This window comes from Lathyrus oleraceus, chromosome 6, assembly GCF_024323335.1.
Source record: "Lathyrus oleraceus cultivar Zhongwan6 chromosome 6, CAAS_Psat_ZW6_1.0, whole genome shotgun sequence".
Taxonomy (NCBI): Eukaryota; Viridiplantae; Streptophyta; class Magnoliopsida; order Fabales; family Fabaceae; genus Lathyrus; species Lathyrus oleraceus.
In genome coordinates this window covers 2,232,712-2,250,684 of record NC_066584.1, presented here as the reverse complement: position 1 = coordinate 2,250,684, position 17,973 = coordinate 2,232,712, and the positions used below count along the sequence as shown (strand labels likewise).

The following is a 17,973-nucleotide window of genomic DNA, read 5'->3' as shown; positions in this document are numbered from 1 at the left end:
AACATTCCCTCCATTCAAGTGATGAGTTATGTTGTTGTTGTTGTTCGAACTATTTGTCCATTAGGGTTTGTTGTTTTTCTTTTTGTTGAGACACTAAACCCTATAGGTTATATACGGTTGTTTTTTTAGTTATTTTGTTGTTTTTGTTTAGGTAATAAAAGATTTAGAGTTATTGTTGTTGTTAAGATGAGATTAAAGGTTTTATGATATTATTTTTGTTTAAATAAATAAAAGGTTTATGTTATTGTTGTGATTTTTTAATTATGTTGTTTTTATTAAGTTATGTTGTTGTTTTTGTTGATACAAGTAAAATGTTTGAATTATTGTTGATGTTTTTGTTGAGTTATGTTGCTGCTTTTGTTGAGATAAGTAAAAAAAAATTGTGTTATTGTTATGTTTTTTTTTGTTATGTTGTTGTTTTTATTGACACACGTAAAAGATATGTGTTAATGTTGATCTTTTTGTTGAGTTATGTTGTTGTTTTTGTTTAGATAAGTAAATGCTTGTCTTATTGTTGTGGTTTTTGTTAGTTATGTTGTTGTTTTTATTGAGTTACGTTGTTGTTTTTGTTGATACAAATAAAAGATTTGTGTTAATGGTGATGCTTTTGTTGAGTTATGTTGTTGTTTTAAAAGGCTTGTATTAATGATAAATATTTTTATTGAGTTACGTTGTTGTTTTTGTTGAGTTATGTTTTTCTTTTGTTGATATAAGCAAAATGTTGTGCTATTGTTTTTTTGTCGCCCTATGTTGTTGTTGATAATGTTATTCCTTATGCAACTTTCATTTCTTTCAGCCTAACATGTCTAGAGCATATAATAGAAGATACAATTGAGTTTATTATATCGTATGTGGATTGCGTATTTTACCAACCCCTCACTGAATATATAATCTGTCAAATTGAATTAGAAAATATTAATCTGAAAAATCAAGTTATATTTTAAGAACAAGATACTTTAATCAATATTTTTTAAGCTTTTTACAACCCATTATACATATCTCGCTCTTTAATAGTTTTAATTAGCTTCAATAATTCTAGTTCTTAAATTAACACTTCCTTCTCTACTAGTTTATTCTACAAAGCATCAAATTTTTTTATGAAAATTTATGACTCATCATCATTATGATGATGATGTATCAAAATTTCTCAACAAATTTGATAGTTTGAAGAATGAACTAGTAGATAAGTAAGTCTTGATTGAAAAATTAGAAATATTGAATCAAATTATAACTATTAAATAGCGAGATATAGATATTGAGTTGCAAAAAGCTCGAAGAAAAAAATTGATTAATGTAAGTTGTTCTTCAAATGAAACTTAATTTTTTATATTATTATTTTTTAAATTAAATTGAATGATTATACTTTAGTGAGTGGTTGGTGAAACAGGCATTCCTCATCAGCCTTTTTAAAATGCCAAAATGTTATACCTGGGTATCGAACCCATGATCATTACGCCTTTCACTACAGTCGGAATTTACAACAATTGTGAAATATTGTGCGATATGCTATTTTTACCATAACTACTAGCCCGTGGTGAAAAAGAGAAGACTTACAATCACAACCTTTGTCATTACAGACCTCCAACCGTGGTAAAATCCTTCTTTCAACCATGATTAAAAGTGTTTTTTTGTAGTAGTGTATAAATGGACGACAAAGATTTGTTGTTTAAATAAACAAACACACATTATCCTTGAAGAACCGAGGGAATATGTCATAAATAATAAATTAAAATTAATAAAATACGCTAAAATGATATTCGAAGAAAGTTGATCAATGTTGGAATAATTCTCAAGCTTGAACACAAAAACACAAGAATATGGATGATCCACACAATTTGCTTAAGCTTTATTCTCTCTCTCCCTCTCTCTCTCTCTCTCACACACACACACACATACACACACACACAGACACACAAACTTTACACCTTTGATTGGATTGAAGAAAAGATGAATATTGATAAGGAGAGAATAATATGTATGGCACTAGTTTGAATGACCACGTTACAAGAGTATATGTAGTTGTTACTTGCATTACAAGTAACTAACTAACTTATTTAAAATAAAATTTTATTTCTAACCAACTCTTACTTGTATTCTAAGTAAGATACACACAATGAATTAAATTCAACATAACACCTAATTCATTATGTCCAAGCGCTTAACACCCATTAAACCTAGAGGTGACTCCCAAAAAGGTAATTCAGGTACCCCTCCGTCATTGAGGCTGAAGTTTTGACCCTTAAAGAGGTAATTCAGGTAGCTATTGACTTGCATATGGAAAATGTCATCTTTGAAAGTGACTCCCAAAGACTAGTCCAAGCTATCCACTCTAATCATATCGGTGGATCCGAGTTTTATTTCATTACTAGATCTATTAGAATTTTATTACATGTTAATTACAACTTCGAGGTGAAGTTTATAAAGTGTCAAACGAATTCGATTGTCCATTCTCTTGCTAGGGCTGCCAATTCTTGATCTAGGCGTAGAGTGTTTAATTCGGTTCCTCCTTGTATTAAACATTAATTAATGAATTGCAGTGAATTTGCTTTGGTAAAAGAAAAGTACTATTTTAAAATTTTCATAAAAATAAAAGAAAATAAAAACTATAACGTACATAAAAATGACTTATTTGATGATGTTGTGAATAACTTGCAAACTGTGTTATACATAAAGGAAACTATCTTAATATTCATGACATCATGGCCTATAGAAAATGCTACATCAGTCATCTTGTTATGCGCATAATGCGTGAGTGTTCTCTTTTTTTGAAGTATGTGATGTTCCACATCTGACTTCTTGTCTTTTGCTTCTTGAGGTGCTCTATTGACCTAGTCTATCTATGCACAGTAAGTGGTTCAACAATCATCATCCTTTTTAGTTATAGGCCTTACAAACTTGAACAATGGCCATAAAACCAAATTATCTAGTTCTATTGTACTTTTGGTTTACTTTAAATATTGGTGTTGACTATTTTGCATGTGTAAGTATACATGGTCAAACTATTAGAAATTGTTAAGAAAAAGTATCGATTCCACGAGGATTGTATTAAGCATATTGATTTTCATACACAAATTTATAAATTAAACATGAGTAATAATAACAAAATAATTATGTGTAACATGTGGATAGAAATAACAAAGTCAGGGAGGCAATATAAGAATAATTTTTTTGGAATTAATCAGATTTGATTTAACCAAAAACATGTATGTACCAGGCGATCCAAAAAGATCCAGCCCACAAGCACTCTCAAATTGGACTAGGCCCATGTCCTGTAAATTGCATTGTCTATAATTTGTTGACTTATGTTTGTATTACTTACAAAAGTCACCATAGCTCATGTCATCTCTATGCTTCTAGCTCTCATAAATCATTTATGCAAAAGTAATCTTGAGAAGTTGGGCCTTCGTTTCTGCAAATGTAGTCTTGAGAAGTTGGGCCTTCAATCATTTTCCTTTAGGGTGTGTTTAGTTTGGGGTAGATGGAGAGGAGAGGAGGGTAAATTTATAATTAAATATGTTTGGTTCAAATTTTAAGAGGGGGAGAGAGGGATGGGGAGGGGGCAAAATCCCTCCAAAACACACTTTTTGCATCCCGCCGAATTGGGAGGATTTGGAGGGAAGGGGAGGGAATGTGAGTTTTGATATTTAAAATATTATTATATTTACTAAAATATCCTCAGTTTAATTTTAATATTTTAAAGTTATTTATTTTCTTTCGTGTTACCGTTTTTCTTCTGTGTGATTTTTCTCGATTGCTTCCATCAACATATTATACTTGTTCTCCACCTTCAAACTATTTTCGAATTTTTGTACTTAAAATAAATCTTAATCATTGCACTTTTTTTTTGTTTCTTTATAAAAACTTTTATGTTTATTTATATTTGTTTTTCTTCTAACTTTGTTATGTATCCGATCATATTTTCTTTTATATCAAATTTTAAATCATTCACTTTATTTATTTTTATTTAGTCATTTTACTAAACATTGAACCAGTAATATTTAATAATAAGTTATTTTATATATTTATTTTGTTAGATGATTCATCACGATTCAAACATTGTTATCAACATATAATTTAAATTGTGTTGAAGAGTTATAATCTGAATCAAGTGTACTCAATTTTTTAACGTGTGCGGTAAATTAATATTTTTTTAGTCAGTCAATAATATAATTTTATTACCAAAAAAAATATGCATGAATTTTTCACATTTGAACATCATATCACTTATATAAGATCATAAGGATAAAAATATAAATTATTAATGAAACCCCTCCCCTCCTCTCCCCTCTTGAACCAAACACATTTTTAATTAAAATCCCTCACTTCCCCTCCCCTCCCCTCTTTTGAACCAAACACTTATCTGATTAAAAAAATCCCCCACCTTCCCTCCCATTTTCTCCATTCCATTTAAATCACTCCCCTCTCCTCCCCCTCATTTGAACAAAATAGACCCTTATTAGCCTTTATGATCCACTGAATTTCATCCATCCACACCCATGGTGAGTGTGACAATATAAAAATTTTAATATAGTGAAATAATACATTGGACATAATTTATTTAATGACTATTGGATCATCAACTCTTTGGGTGTCAACATGAGGGTGTATTTTTATATTGGGGTCTCTCTTTATGAGCAACACACATTGTGAGAGACACACCACATATTAATCGAAAATCTTAAGGTGATAGTTGTGTGGGTTATCTCACTTATAAATGCTCAATTCTCCATATTTCTAATCAATATGGGACTTCCCCACACAACACTTTTAACTTACACTTATTTTCTTTAACACTCCCCCTCAAGTGTGAGTCTATCCACAATGCTCTCTCAAGCAGAAACTATTTCATCCATATACATTTGTATAGCCGTTGTCACTTTTCCAACGGGGCGATGCCTCCTATCCACCACTATGTGGGGAGGACTTTCGATACAAGTGAGTTGGTCCTTCACTCGAACCAACAGCTCATGATACCACTGTTGGTTCATAAGGGGTCTGGAGATTATCACACTGGGCTTTCAACACTCACTTTAAAATGAGTTGGACACCACATATTAACCCAAAATCTTAAGGTTTTGGATGGATATGTGGTGTCAAAGTCTCTTGGATCCTGGACATTTGGCCCATTGACAATTTCAGAGCTCCCCAGACTTTCCAACAAGTGGTTCCGAGTCGTTGGTTTGATGATGGACCGACTCACTTGTATCAAAAATTCTCCCCATAATGTGGTTGGTAGACAAAATTGTTCCACTGAAAAAGTGGCAATGATTATACTAGTGTATGTGGATGTAAGAACTTCTGATTGAAGGGGACATTGTGGATAAACTCACACTTGAGGGGGAGTGTTAAGAAAAACAAGTGTGAGTTGAAAGTGTTGTGTAGGGAAGTCCTACATTGATTAGAAAAGTGGAGACTTGAGTATTTATAAGTGAGATAACTGACACACCTATCACCTTAAGATTTTAGAGAACTGCAACAAAGAAGAGAATAAATCTCAACGTAGATTCCGTCGGGGGCTCAGGTGGAGCCTCTTCAACTTGCTCGTCATGATAAAGTTCTTTGTCATTGGTTACATTATCATCATAAACAATGTATACATCAATGTCATGTGCAACCGCTGTCGTGTTATTATCATTTTTCATAAACCTTGCATGTCAAGATTCAACTTGGATTATTGATTCAGGTGCCTCGTACCATGTTACTCCTATGTGAGGTTTCTTCTTATCTTAAATTGTTGGTGATTTTGGAATTGTAAAAAAGGGAAATGAGGGATTTTGTGAAGTTGTTGGTATGAGAGATGTTTGGGTTAAAACTAGTGCTGAATGCAAGCTTAAATTGAAAAATGACAAAGACACGACAACAGTTCCACATGACAGGGATGTCTACATTGTTTATGATGAAAATATAACAAATGACCAAGAACCTTATCATGATGAGCAAGTTGAAGAGGCTCCACCTGAGCCACCAGTGGAACCTGTGTTGAGGTTTATTCTCTTCTCTGTTGCAGTTCTCTAAAACGCTTGTTAAGTTTCTTATTTGTTGTAGTGCTTTGGGATTAAAGAATCCATTTTAATCCGTATCTACTTGCACCGTCGTTGGATGACCTCAACGAAATACACCACATATTAACCCAAAACTTTAAGGCATGTTTATGAGTTTTCTCACATATAAAATGTTTAACATCCACTTTTCCATCAAATATGAAACTCATGCTTACACTTGATATACCAATAATTCCGATTCATCTTCTTCCATTTGCCATCAGGCCTATCACCTGGTTTAACTTTCCCCCTCAATATGATCAGGTGATGTGTTCCGTTGAGGCCATTCAATAGCGGTGCAGGTAGATATGGATGAAAAAAACTTCCATTTGAGGAGAGAGAATACTCATAAAAATGGATTGACTCACACCTGAGGGAGAGAGATTGTTGGCATATCAAGTGTGAGTATGATACACATATTGGATAAAGAACGGATGTTAAACACTTTATAAATAAAAAGATTTATAAACTTAATGTCTTAAGATTTTATGTGAATATGTGATGTTAAAGTCTCTTTTATGTGGATATGTGATGTTAAAGTCTCTTTGATCCTGAATGTTTAACTCATTAACACTTCTGACGTTCCTCAAACTCTCCAACAATAAAAACGACAACAAAGAAGGTTATTAATATTATTTTAAATTAACACTCGATATTTCAACAGTATTGAAAAAGTACAGATTTATTTTCATGTGGTTCAGACCATAGTGACTTAGGAATACATAATTTTTATTTCCATGGTAACCTTTTGGATATTTATAATAAAATATTCTAAGTCCAAATTCCAATTAAGGTAGTTTTTGTTTTTCTAAGGGCACTTGCGTTGGCCACCATGAGTAGTCAAACTGGCATAACAGGGACACTTTTCTTGGTTTCCAGCCGTGCTAGGGGGCACGCAATTACATCTTCTGCAACAAGTCCCACATGCTCTTTTACATAATCTTGGTCGAGATGATAAACAACACCTTGCAACACATGATCCATTACAATCTGAAATATGTAATCACGTTTTCAAATTCATCAAAATTATAATCACACACATATGTATTAAATACTCTTATATGCATGGATTTGTATGTTTATGTTGTAGTTGTACCTATTTTCTGAAGAAGAGAGCCTTCTCTTTGTGTATATTCCTTCGCTTCATCAAAAACATACATGAATCAGCAAAACAGATCATATATCTAAAAATTTAGGTGAATGATTTAAGTTTTAGTGTGAATAACTTCTCACTTTTCCATATATATATATATATATATATATATATATATATATATATATATATATATATATATATATATATATATATATATATATATATATATATATATATATATATAATTAAAGATTAATAGGCTGCATCAACAAGATGAAGAAAGAGAAGTGATGCAAGAAGAGAAGCAGCTAGAAGCTTAGAGAAAGTCATGTTTGAGAATGGAAATTAAGTGTGAGAAATGAGAGATATAATGAGGTAATATTTATATGTGATGAGAGCAACTTTATGAGAAGAATATCATCACGTAATTAGTGAAACTTTGCTGAAGGTTTCAACCTTCATCGCTTATAGTTAACATTGTTAAGCGCGTTCCTTTGACTCTCCTATTTCTCACCTCTACATCCCCCGCATCAATGGGGTTGTGGGTTGGAAGACATGCTTCAAAGCTTGCATTTAAACATAACTGCGGCAACCAAAATGGGTCAGAGAATAGCACATTTTCCTTTGTTCGAATATTTTTTAGGGCAGTGACTCCTTCGCCCAGAGATTCATAGAGATTGACTAAGATCATTTCGCTAAGGCATACGTTGCACCCAACATGAAGCTGATTTGGCAATGTAAGAAATTTCTTGGCTACTTGGAAAAACTTCGAACAAAAGACACGACGAGACAACCACAAAGCCAGGAAAACAATATGTTCAATGTCATAAACTTCCTCAATATCTTTGTCATGGTAGTAAGCAATATGCATGGTGAAGGCTGGCCTGGAAGTGTCGAAACCAATACCGTCTTTAGATAAGAAGTTTGGGTAATAGGTTTCGCCCATAGGTTTGAGTCCTGTTATGGCAGCAATGTCGAACAATGTGGGTATCATCATACCACAGGGAAGGTGAAAAGTGTGATGGGTACTATCCCAAAAATACAAAGAAGAAACTAGCATAGACTGACAATAGCCTGGTCCTACTTTCGACAATTGTATCAGGTCAAAGATGCCCATTTCTTTCCAGACTTGGGATTTCTTTTTCTCAATTTTTTCTAGGCAACTTTAATAATCGGAGGGATCTCGAAATGAGGGACATGACTGAAATACCCTAAAACCATGGTTCATATAAGTCAAGTTGATGGGTTCCTCAATCGAAAGGTTACCCTTGTTATCTGGATGAGGGTTTTCATCAGTGTGAGTTTCCTCATTAGCCTTGGGTTTTTTAAAGCAAGCTATGGGTTTATATCTATGGTAGGTGGGGAAATATTCCTTGAGCCTGTCAGAATCAACATTTGGGGTTGACAGAGGTCCTAGCATTGCATGCGCTTCCCCAGAAATAGAAATAGGAATTAGTACCTAAGATTGAAAAATCATCCTTTGTTCTTCAGTTAATGGTTCTGGAACGTATCGTTGGTTACCCACGGTGTTTGGGCTCAAGATCTTGTCAACAAGTGGAAGACTTTAACATTTCCTGGAATCTTTGGTGTTTTTGTTGGATTCTTTAGTGATTTTCGTAGATGATGCCATTGTTGGAAGGAGGAAGTGAATTAGGTTTTTTTGTTTTGTTTAAGGAAGATGAAGAGTGGAAGAAATGTGGTTCTTTGAGAAGGATTAGAATACGAAGAGTTGAGAGAGAAAAAGAAAGAAAAAATGTTAAGGATGTCTTTTTATAAACTGGGAATTGGAAACGTTTTTTTGTAGGCAATAATGGGGAAAGAGAAAGTGGGCACGTGTAAGTGTAAATGGTCATGATGAAGGATAGCAGTTAATGGCTAGACACGATTTCCTAAAGACTAGGAAACATGATGATTACCTATGGATCCTCACGTGGGTTCTGAAGCGGCGTTTTGCTAAAGTGGTCATCATGACGATGACGTCATAACAGAGGAAAAGTTGTGTGATGTCGAAATAAGTTTGTCAAGAAACAAAACAATACCTTTTTTCTTCTATAGATTGAAAAGAGGCATTGTTTGGGGAGAAATTTGTTAGGTGGGAATTTCGATATTAGGTTGGATGTGATAAAACAAGGAAGAAGAATGCTCTTTGGAATTATCTAGGATTTCAATACAAAGTATTGTTCGACAAGAATACGAAACTCAGGATGCGTCGAAGTCTGCCTTCTGTGTAGGAATATGAATGTGAAGCTTAGGGATAATCTCAAGTTCAGAAGTTTACTTCGACGGAAGGGTTGTTCGACATATATTTGAATTTTGAATGGCAAAGGAGTAACCCTATTTATTCTTATGAGTCGAAGGCATGCCGAGTGTAACGTGTCGACGTCTGAAAAAAGATTTGTTGGACACAGTTATTTTAATTTAGTATAAATATGCATCCTAATTTTATGATTGGTGTGTTCAAATTGTTGTACAATCAATCATATTTACTCAAAGCATCTAATGTATAGAGAAAAGAGTACAATTGAGAATGTACGTTTGATAACACCATTATACTTATATCAATTAAAGCTTATTTACATCTTCTTGTTTAACAATTATCTTTTACTATCAGTCATTTATCAAATATTGTTTTATACTTCACTTGCATTTTTGCCATTTATCTTCTTAAGAACGCTTTCATCAAATATTTTTTTATTCAAGGATATTGTCGAAATGTCCATATTTTCATATAAGATTTTTAGAACAATAACACATGTCCTAGGATCAATCTGATCGATCATGTGAGTAGCAAAAGTTGCTGTAATTTGGAAGACCAACGATTGTTTACCAATTTTCACAGTAAACAAAATTCCCACCTAACACCTAGTCAAACCAAACTCTAATACCACTATTATATCATAAGGAGGTTCGTGGATCATCACATCTGAATTTTTAGGAGCAACTGTTGGTGTAAGCCCTAGAGGCTAATACTTTTGGTACTTATATCGAATTATTTAAGGCTTTTTCTTTATTATGTTTGATTAATAAAGTTCCTAGAATAGCTAGTCCGTTTAATGTATCAAGTATGACTTAATCATGAGATCACATTAAACATAAGGACATTATTCTTAAAGTATCCGTAGTCGAGCTTTATTGTGAAGTGGGATAACATTAAAGTATTGAGACTATTATGTTTGTAGACTGATGATCACATCTCATGGATCATGGATAAAGAGTTATCAAGTCTTAAACATAGGTATGAATATTAAGAGTAATATTTATACCGGATTGACCCGCTATGAGAATACTATATATAAAGTTATGTAAAGTGTCATAAGTTATTCTCATGGTGATAATGGTGTATACCACTCTTCGACCTGAAACCACTATGGATCCTAGATGTAGAGTCGAGTGCTTTATTGCTGATCCAACGTTGTCCGTAACTGGATAACCATAAAGACAGTTGATGGGTACTCCACGAAGCATGCTGAGGGACATGAGTGACCTAGATGGAATTTGCCCATCCTGCGTAACAGGATAAATGTCTATGGGCCCAATATTGAACTGGACAAGGATGACACGATCTATACCTTGTGTTCAATATAGACATAAGGGCAAAAGGGTAATTATACACATAATTATTATCACAGAAGGACTTGTCAGATCACATGACATTTTCGTGACTTGGGTAGCGGTGATGTGTTGCTAGATACCGCTCATTGTTTATTATGTTAAATGCGTGATTTAATATAATTGCCAACGCCGCGAAAACCTACAGGGTCACACACAAAGGACAGATTGATGAGAGATAGAGTAACTAAGGAACATCGTAAGGTACGGTGTACTTAAGTAGAATACGAAATATGGTAAGGAACCAAATACTTAAGTGATTTTGGCATATTATGAGATATGGACCAAAATACACTTAAGTGGGTTTTTTAGCTTGAAGCCCGCACAAGTGGTTCTATAAATAGAATCCTTGGATAGAAGCATTGTCACTCAGATTGACACTCAAGTGAAGACTTGGAATTTCGTTTCCCTCTCTCTTTCACTCAAAGCCTTCATTCGTACCAGCTAGCACTGAGATTGAAGGAACCCGTTCATGTGGACTGAGTAGTGACGTTGTCATCGTTCAACGTTCGTGATCGCTCCGTGGATTTGTATCCAAGGTTTTGATCGTTACAAGAGATCTGCACCAAAGATTTGAATCGCCATAAGAGATAACGATTCTATCACTGATCATGCTCATTCGTAAGGATCACTAAATGGAGAAATTTTAAATTCCGCTGCGCCTTGGATGGCAATTCTCCTTCAGCAACCACATAAGTGAGAGAGACACCACATATTAACCCAAAACCTTAAGGCATTGAGTTTATGAGTCTTATCACTTATAAAATATTTAACATCCACTTTTCCATCAAATGTGAGACTCATGCTTACATTTGATATACCAAGAATTTCGATTCATCTTCTTCCATTTGCCATCAGGCCTATCACATGGTTTAACTTTTCCCCTCAATATGATCAGGCGGTGTGTTCCGTTGAGGTCATTCAATAGCGGTGCAAGTAGATAAGGATGGAAAAAAACTTCCATTTAAGGAAAGAGAATACCCATAAGAATGGATTGACTCACACTTGAGGGAGTGATTATTGATATATCAAATATGAGTATGAGTCACACATTGGATAAAAACCGGATGTTACACACTTTATAAGTAAAAAGACTTATAAATCCAATATCTTAAGATTTTGTGTGAATATGTGATGTCAAAGTCTCTCTGATCTTGAATGTTTAGGTCATTGACACTTCTGACGTTCCTCAAACTCTCAAACAATAAAAGTGATAACAAAAAAGTTATTATTATTTTAAATTAACACTCGTATTTTAAGAGTATTGAAAAAGTACAGATTTATTTTCATGTGGTTCATACCATAGTGACAGGAATACATAATTTTAATTGCCATGGTATCCTTTTGGATATTTATAATAAAAGATTCTAAGTCCAAATTCCGATTAAGGTAGTTTTTGTTTTTCTAAGGGCACTTGCGTTTGCCACCATGAGTAGTCAAGCTGGCATAACAGGGACACTTTTCTTGGTTTCCAGCCGTGCCAGGTGGCACGCAATTACACCTTCTGCAACAAGTCCCACATGCTCTTTTACATAATTTTGGTCGAGATGATAAACGGCACCTCGCAACACATGATCCATTACAATCTGAAATATGCAATCACGTTTTCAAATTCATCAAAAATTATAATCACACACATATATATTAAATACTCTTATATGCATGAATTTGTATGTTTATGTTGTAGTTGTACCTATTTTCTGAAGAAGAGACCCTTCTGCTTCTGTATATTCCTTCAGTTCATCAAAAACTTACATGAATCAGTAAAGCAGATCATATATCTAAAAATTTAGGTGGATGATTTAAGTTTTAGTGTGAATAATTTCTCACTTTTCCATACTCCCCAATATATATATATATATATATATATATATATATATATATATATATATATATATATATATATATATATATATATATATATATATATATATGATTTAAAGAATTAATATAAAATAATAAAATAATAAAAACACAATTTAAATTATATACATACAGATTGATGGGCTGCATGAACAAGATGAAGAAAGAGAAGTGATGCAAGAAGAGAAGCAGCTAGAAGCTTAGAGAAAGCCATGATTGAGAATGGAAATTAAGTGTGAGAAATGAGAGATATAATGAGGTAATATTTATATGTGATGAGAGCAGGTTTATGAGAAGAATATGAACAAAATTTGCTAGCTGGAGTACTGCTTTTTTTAGACTCAAGTCAATTTTGTACTGAGTAGATTATCATATATATGTAACTGAAGATAAAGTGCAATTTGCATGGTGGGAGAATATGGCTGGTTTTGAAGAATATAATATTAATTCAGCAGCTAGTGCATAGTTGATCTCTTTATTACAATCCCACCTCTTGTATAATTGAAATGTGTCTATACTAGTAGGTGTGACTAATGCTTATCTAAAAAAGAATACTCTTTTTAATTCTTATTACTAAAAAATAATAATTTAAATGTATTAAATAATTAATATATTAATTCTAATTGTGATTCTTAGGGGGCATAGTTGCCATTTTGAATTTTGTGTTGAACTTCATTTCAACTTATTTCTCTCTTTTACTAAGATGTTGACCTAGATGTGGAAGAAGACTATTGGTTTTCATAGGCACTTTTTTTTTTGGAAGGTCCTTAAGGATGGATCAAGGTTGCTTAGGTGAGGTGGAAAGATGTGTGTAAGGCTAAGAAGTTGGAAGGTTTAGGGATTAAGGACTTGAGACATGTTAATCTTGCCCTTCTGAGTAAGTGGTGATGAAGGCTACAGTAGACGGGCCTTCATTGTGGAGGGATATTGTTTCAAAGTGTTATTGATCTTCCGTGCTTAATTCTTCCCTGGGAGAAGGGGGCTTAGAAGGGTTTCTCAATAGTGGATAGATATCTCTCTCCATGGCTCTAAGTCTGTGGAGCCTTTAGACTGGTTTTCCTATTCTATTAGTAAGGTGGTGATGATGGGTTTACACACTCGATTTTGTCACGATGTTTGTATCGAGCCTCTTCTATTGTATGTGCCTTTTGAGAGGTTATTCATCATCTCTAAGAAGAAATCTTAGGTGGTTGGTAGGATGGGGAATTGAGTTGGTGGAATCTGGGTTTGGAATTTTAATTTGAGGCAGAGTATGTTTGTTTGGGAGCTTGATCTTTTTGGGGGTCCTTTTTGGGCTCATTCAGGGAGTTAAACAGGATCAAGAGGATCCTTCAAGGGAATTTTCAGTGAAGTATTCCTATGTCCATCTTTTCTCTCTTACGGTAGGGGAAAAGAGTAGGTCGACTAAAGTATATCAGAGTTGGCTTTCTGCTGGGATAATTGACCGCCTTTTAATGTAATTGCGTAATGTGCATAGTACATGTTGAGTAAGTTGACAATTTCTTCGATCATTGTGCAATCCCACGAGTTATTTGATATAGTGTCTTCAGGTGGTTCTGTAGGCCAGTGCCTATTGCTCAATCCATTCTTCAGGTTTTTGAGTTGGTTTAGGGATTAGGAAGTGCATATTTCATGTCTTTTCCCTTAGTTGTTTGTTGCCTATAAAGTACTTCTTGTGCTCTTTGTTTGTTTTTACTTTCTCTTTTATCTATTTATATAATCTATTTTCCATTAAAAAATATATTTATGAAGAAAATATTAAAACATATCAAAACAATTGTTTCGTTCGAGAACGGAAAATGAGAAGGTGAACAATGGTGATGGCACAAAGGAGTGGGAATGCATGCAAGGTTAGCACTTTGATGCTCAAGTCAGTATATGTAAAAGAAAAGTAAAATAAAATTGTATTTGAAACTTGTTACTTGATTTTGGTGCATTCTCAATATATAGTAGAGAGAAAATAACTAACTTGCTATTAGTTAGGAGCGAATTATAAAGAGCCATTAGATGTTTTACCGTTGATATCTTTGATGATCACTAGAATGATAATCTTTACGGATTAGGGAAGAAGTAAGACCTTTATCTAATTGTTTGTCAAAATCGACACGATCGGCAGTAACACATATGGGTCGGCCTGACCGGCCCAGAACAATAATATTAAATATTTGTTATAGTTCTTAAAGTCACTTTATTATCATTATTTTTATAAAATGTTCTGTTTTATTTTAGATAAATATATAAGAAACATACATAAATTGTAAATTATGTTAGACTCTAATTAGTTTAATTAGTTTGTTAGAATTTATATTTGTTAATATGTTAGATAATATTAAAAAAAAATAGTTAGATTTTTAGTTAAGTTTCTTTTTCATCCTTCTTTTTTGAAATTCATAGCATTATACTCTATATTTTAATATGGTATCATATTTCTCAACTTCTCACCTATAATATATTTTTATTTTTGCGTATTAGGAAGATTCTGGAAGAAGTCAGACCTTTATTGACATAAATCCATTCGAGGCCGGTCTGACTGGCGCATAACAGTTTCCCCTAAGCTCTTGCCGTAAGTAGGAAGGCGGGGGCTTGATATTAGAATGACGAATGTCGTCTAACCCCTGAATATTTTTAAGATAGATGGATAAGAATCGTTTCAGTTCTTTCAAGGAACCATTCATTTAATGCATCCTACTTCAAAACTTTTCATAGATATCATCATTACGGTTTTTGGGAATCAAAGCTTCTTTAAGTGTTACGTGTGAGTGATTATATGTGTTTGATGAAACTTTTTTACTTCCAAGACACAGTTCTCTTTTATGAGAATAAGTATCTTCTTCCTTTTTATGAGACTTTCTTTTTCCAGTTTAACTGTTATGCTCCCCTGCCTTTCATTTCCTACAACTGCAAATTTAATGCACTATGAACAAAAAATTACAGAAAAGTGTTAGCAAGCCTCAAAAGGATATTACATTCCCTTGGATGGATCCTATTTATTCTTCCATTTTCGCCTGACCAGGTGGTTTTGATGGTGTTTTGATAGAAGTTGGTTTATCCTCTAATTGAGGAACCGTTAGTCCTTTTGAGGGCGAAGGAATATGTGACAAGTATGGCGCTTGTGTCATTTATTTTTATGAGTGTGTTTTTCCACCACGGGTCTTCTTCTCCCTCTTATTTATTTTGAAATAGAGGTTCTGAAACATCTGGACATGGCTCATTCGCAACTTCACCCTTTATTCTATGCATATATGAGATCCTATTAGTATCGGTGTGAGTATATAAATGAAATACCATGCATGTTCCTCTTTCTTCACCTTTTCAAATGCTTTCATAACTCGCCGTCCCAAATTAGGGGTAAAAGATTCCTAAGTCTCAAGCCGATCATTAACAGGTTTAATCTCTCTTAGAGCTCCCGCCCTTTGAAGATCGGTTCTTTCTGGTAGTCGCGTTATCCCATGCTATAATTTGTGACGTCAGTAATGGAGCTGAGGGCAGATGTGCCAACATGTTCTTCAATTATTGGATAGAGGGTCACTTTCTACTAGGGAATAACTTTTTCGTATATAGTGAAAAAGATCTCTTTGAAGAGGCTCTGTATCAAAAAGGTCGACTGGTTAAGTTTATCAATAGTTTGGGATATGTATGGGGAGTTACCTCGATGATGGATGTTGATAAGAAACATTTAAAGTGTCTAATTAACATCCAGTTGTTGATAAACACCCGCTCTCGGGAAGAGAGAAAAAAGAATTTTTGGTAAGCATTGACTTTTTTGAGTTTTATGGTAATTTTAACCTGCATGACTCTGATGTGTAATTTTTACTCGTTTCTGTGCATAATGCATGGTTAACGAAGATCATCTTTAGCTTCTTAGGTGAGGAGTATGGCCGATAAGAAATAATGTCGTTGTTAAGAACCTGCTGACTTCGTCAAACGTCTCGGACCAGGCTACTCTCCCTTTGTTGATGGGATATGGCTCTCTCTCTCTACTAAAGGTCGCCAACTCCCTCCTTTGGACGAGGATTTCACTTACTTTTATAACCTCTGTGGGCCCGTTCTAGAGGAAGATATGGGAAATTTGGCTAAGTATGCCCTGACGAACTTCAGATGCTCCGACCCTTAGTACATCCGGTTACAATAAGGTTTTCTGGTCCGACTTGCACCACACTAAAAAGCAACAAATGAAGGGAAACATCCATGACCCGAAGCTTCAACATGATATGTACCTGCATAAATCAAAGGAAGCTTTTACCTCTCTTTCCAAGGTGAATGATGCTTTGTTTACCTTGAAGTTCATTGGTCCTCTTTTCGACCAAGTGGATGAGTTGGTGAGGACCATGGCGATGAAAGAACAAGCTATATATGTTCTTTGAAGTATTGTGAGGCTTCTCACGTGGAATTAAAGCTCTTATTCTCTCAAAATGCTCTCAAAATTCTTTTTTAACACATCAATTGGCTATCTGTACAAGCTCTACCCTTGAGGGGGTTTCACGATTATTTGAAAATTCTTTGGATCAAGTAGAGTATTTTCACCATCGTTTGACACTTCCCATGGAGCGAATTCGGTCAGATCAAGCTATCATAGATATGAAGATCATTTCTCTGTGGAAGTAGGCTTACCGGGGTCCTTGACCACCTTTTTTATTGTACTTATTTGATAATACCTTTGTGATACATATTTTGAATGAAATGCATTTGTTACTTGTTTAAGATGTTTTTGTATGATTCTGAGTGCACGAATATGGTTTTTTTTGTGAATTTACAAGGTCTTCCCTAAAATTAATTAGACGTCGCTATTCTAAGGAATTTGTCACTATCTCGGGTGCACAACTCTAGGTATTTATGAACTTACGAGGGCTTCCCTCGAATTTTATTAGATGTCATTGTGGCAATGAAAGAAGGAATACAAAATTTGAAGTATTTGGCGTGATCTTAAGCGTAAAACTATGGATATTTAGGAACTTGTGAGATCTTCCCTTGAAGTTTATTAGACATCACTAGGGTCGTTCCCGGCCAGGGGTTGGTTCCCCTTCCCCATACCAGATCAAAACCCAGTCAGAGATATATGTGCGACCAACCCACCACGACATCTGAAGTGGCTAGCTATCAGACGAGGTGGGTTGTTATTTTATGTGGGGATTGATTGCTTTATCCGAACATACAAAGCGTCTCCGACATCACCCCTAACTTTATGTGGGGGATTGGTTACTCTAACCAGTCATACAAAGCAACTCCGACAGTACTCCCTACTTTATATGGTGATTTAGTGTTTTAGCCGGACATACAAAGCGTCTCCGACAACACCTATGACTTTATGTGTGTTAGACATAAATATCTTTGGTGGTACCTCAAATTTCTTGTCTCCATGCATAG

At 34.3% G+C, this 17,973-nt stretch overlaps 2 protein-coding genes across 3 annotated transcripts in view; both read right to left on the bottom strand.

Annotated features, from left to right (window-relative positions):
• Window positions 1–17,973, bottom strand: part of LOC127093464 (gibberellin-regulated protein 1) — a 43,500-nt gene that overhangs the window by 2,439 nt on the left and 23,088 nt on the right. The window lies entirely within an intron of this gene.
• On the bottom strand, window positions 6,708–12,989 carry LOC127093465 (gibberellin-regulated protein 1). Of its 2 annotated transcripts, XM_051032396.1 has the most exons (4): window positions 12,743–12,989; window positions 12,440–12,479; window positions 12,136–12,332; window positions 6,708–6,834 (listed from the first exon to the last, which is right to left on the bottom strand). In XM_051032396.1, the coding sequence occupies exons 1-3, from the start codon at window positions 12,821–12,823 to the stop codon at window positions 12,151–12,153; spliced, it is 303 nt and encodes a 100-aa protein (XP_050888353.1). In that variant the 5' UTR covers window positions 12,824–12,989; the 3' UTR covers window positions 6,708–6,834; window positions 12,136–12,150. The 2 variants fall into 2 exon arrangements, with proteins under 2 accessions (XP_050888353.1, XP_050888350.1); XM_051032393.1 differs by lacking the exons at window positions 12,136–12,332; window positions 12,440–12,479 and adding an exon at window positions 7,138–7,177 and having other exon boundaries at window positions 6,708–7,031; window positions 12,743–12,905.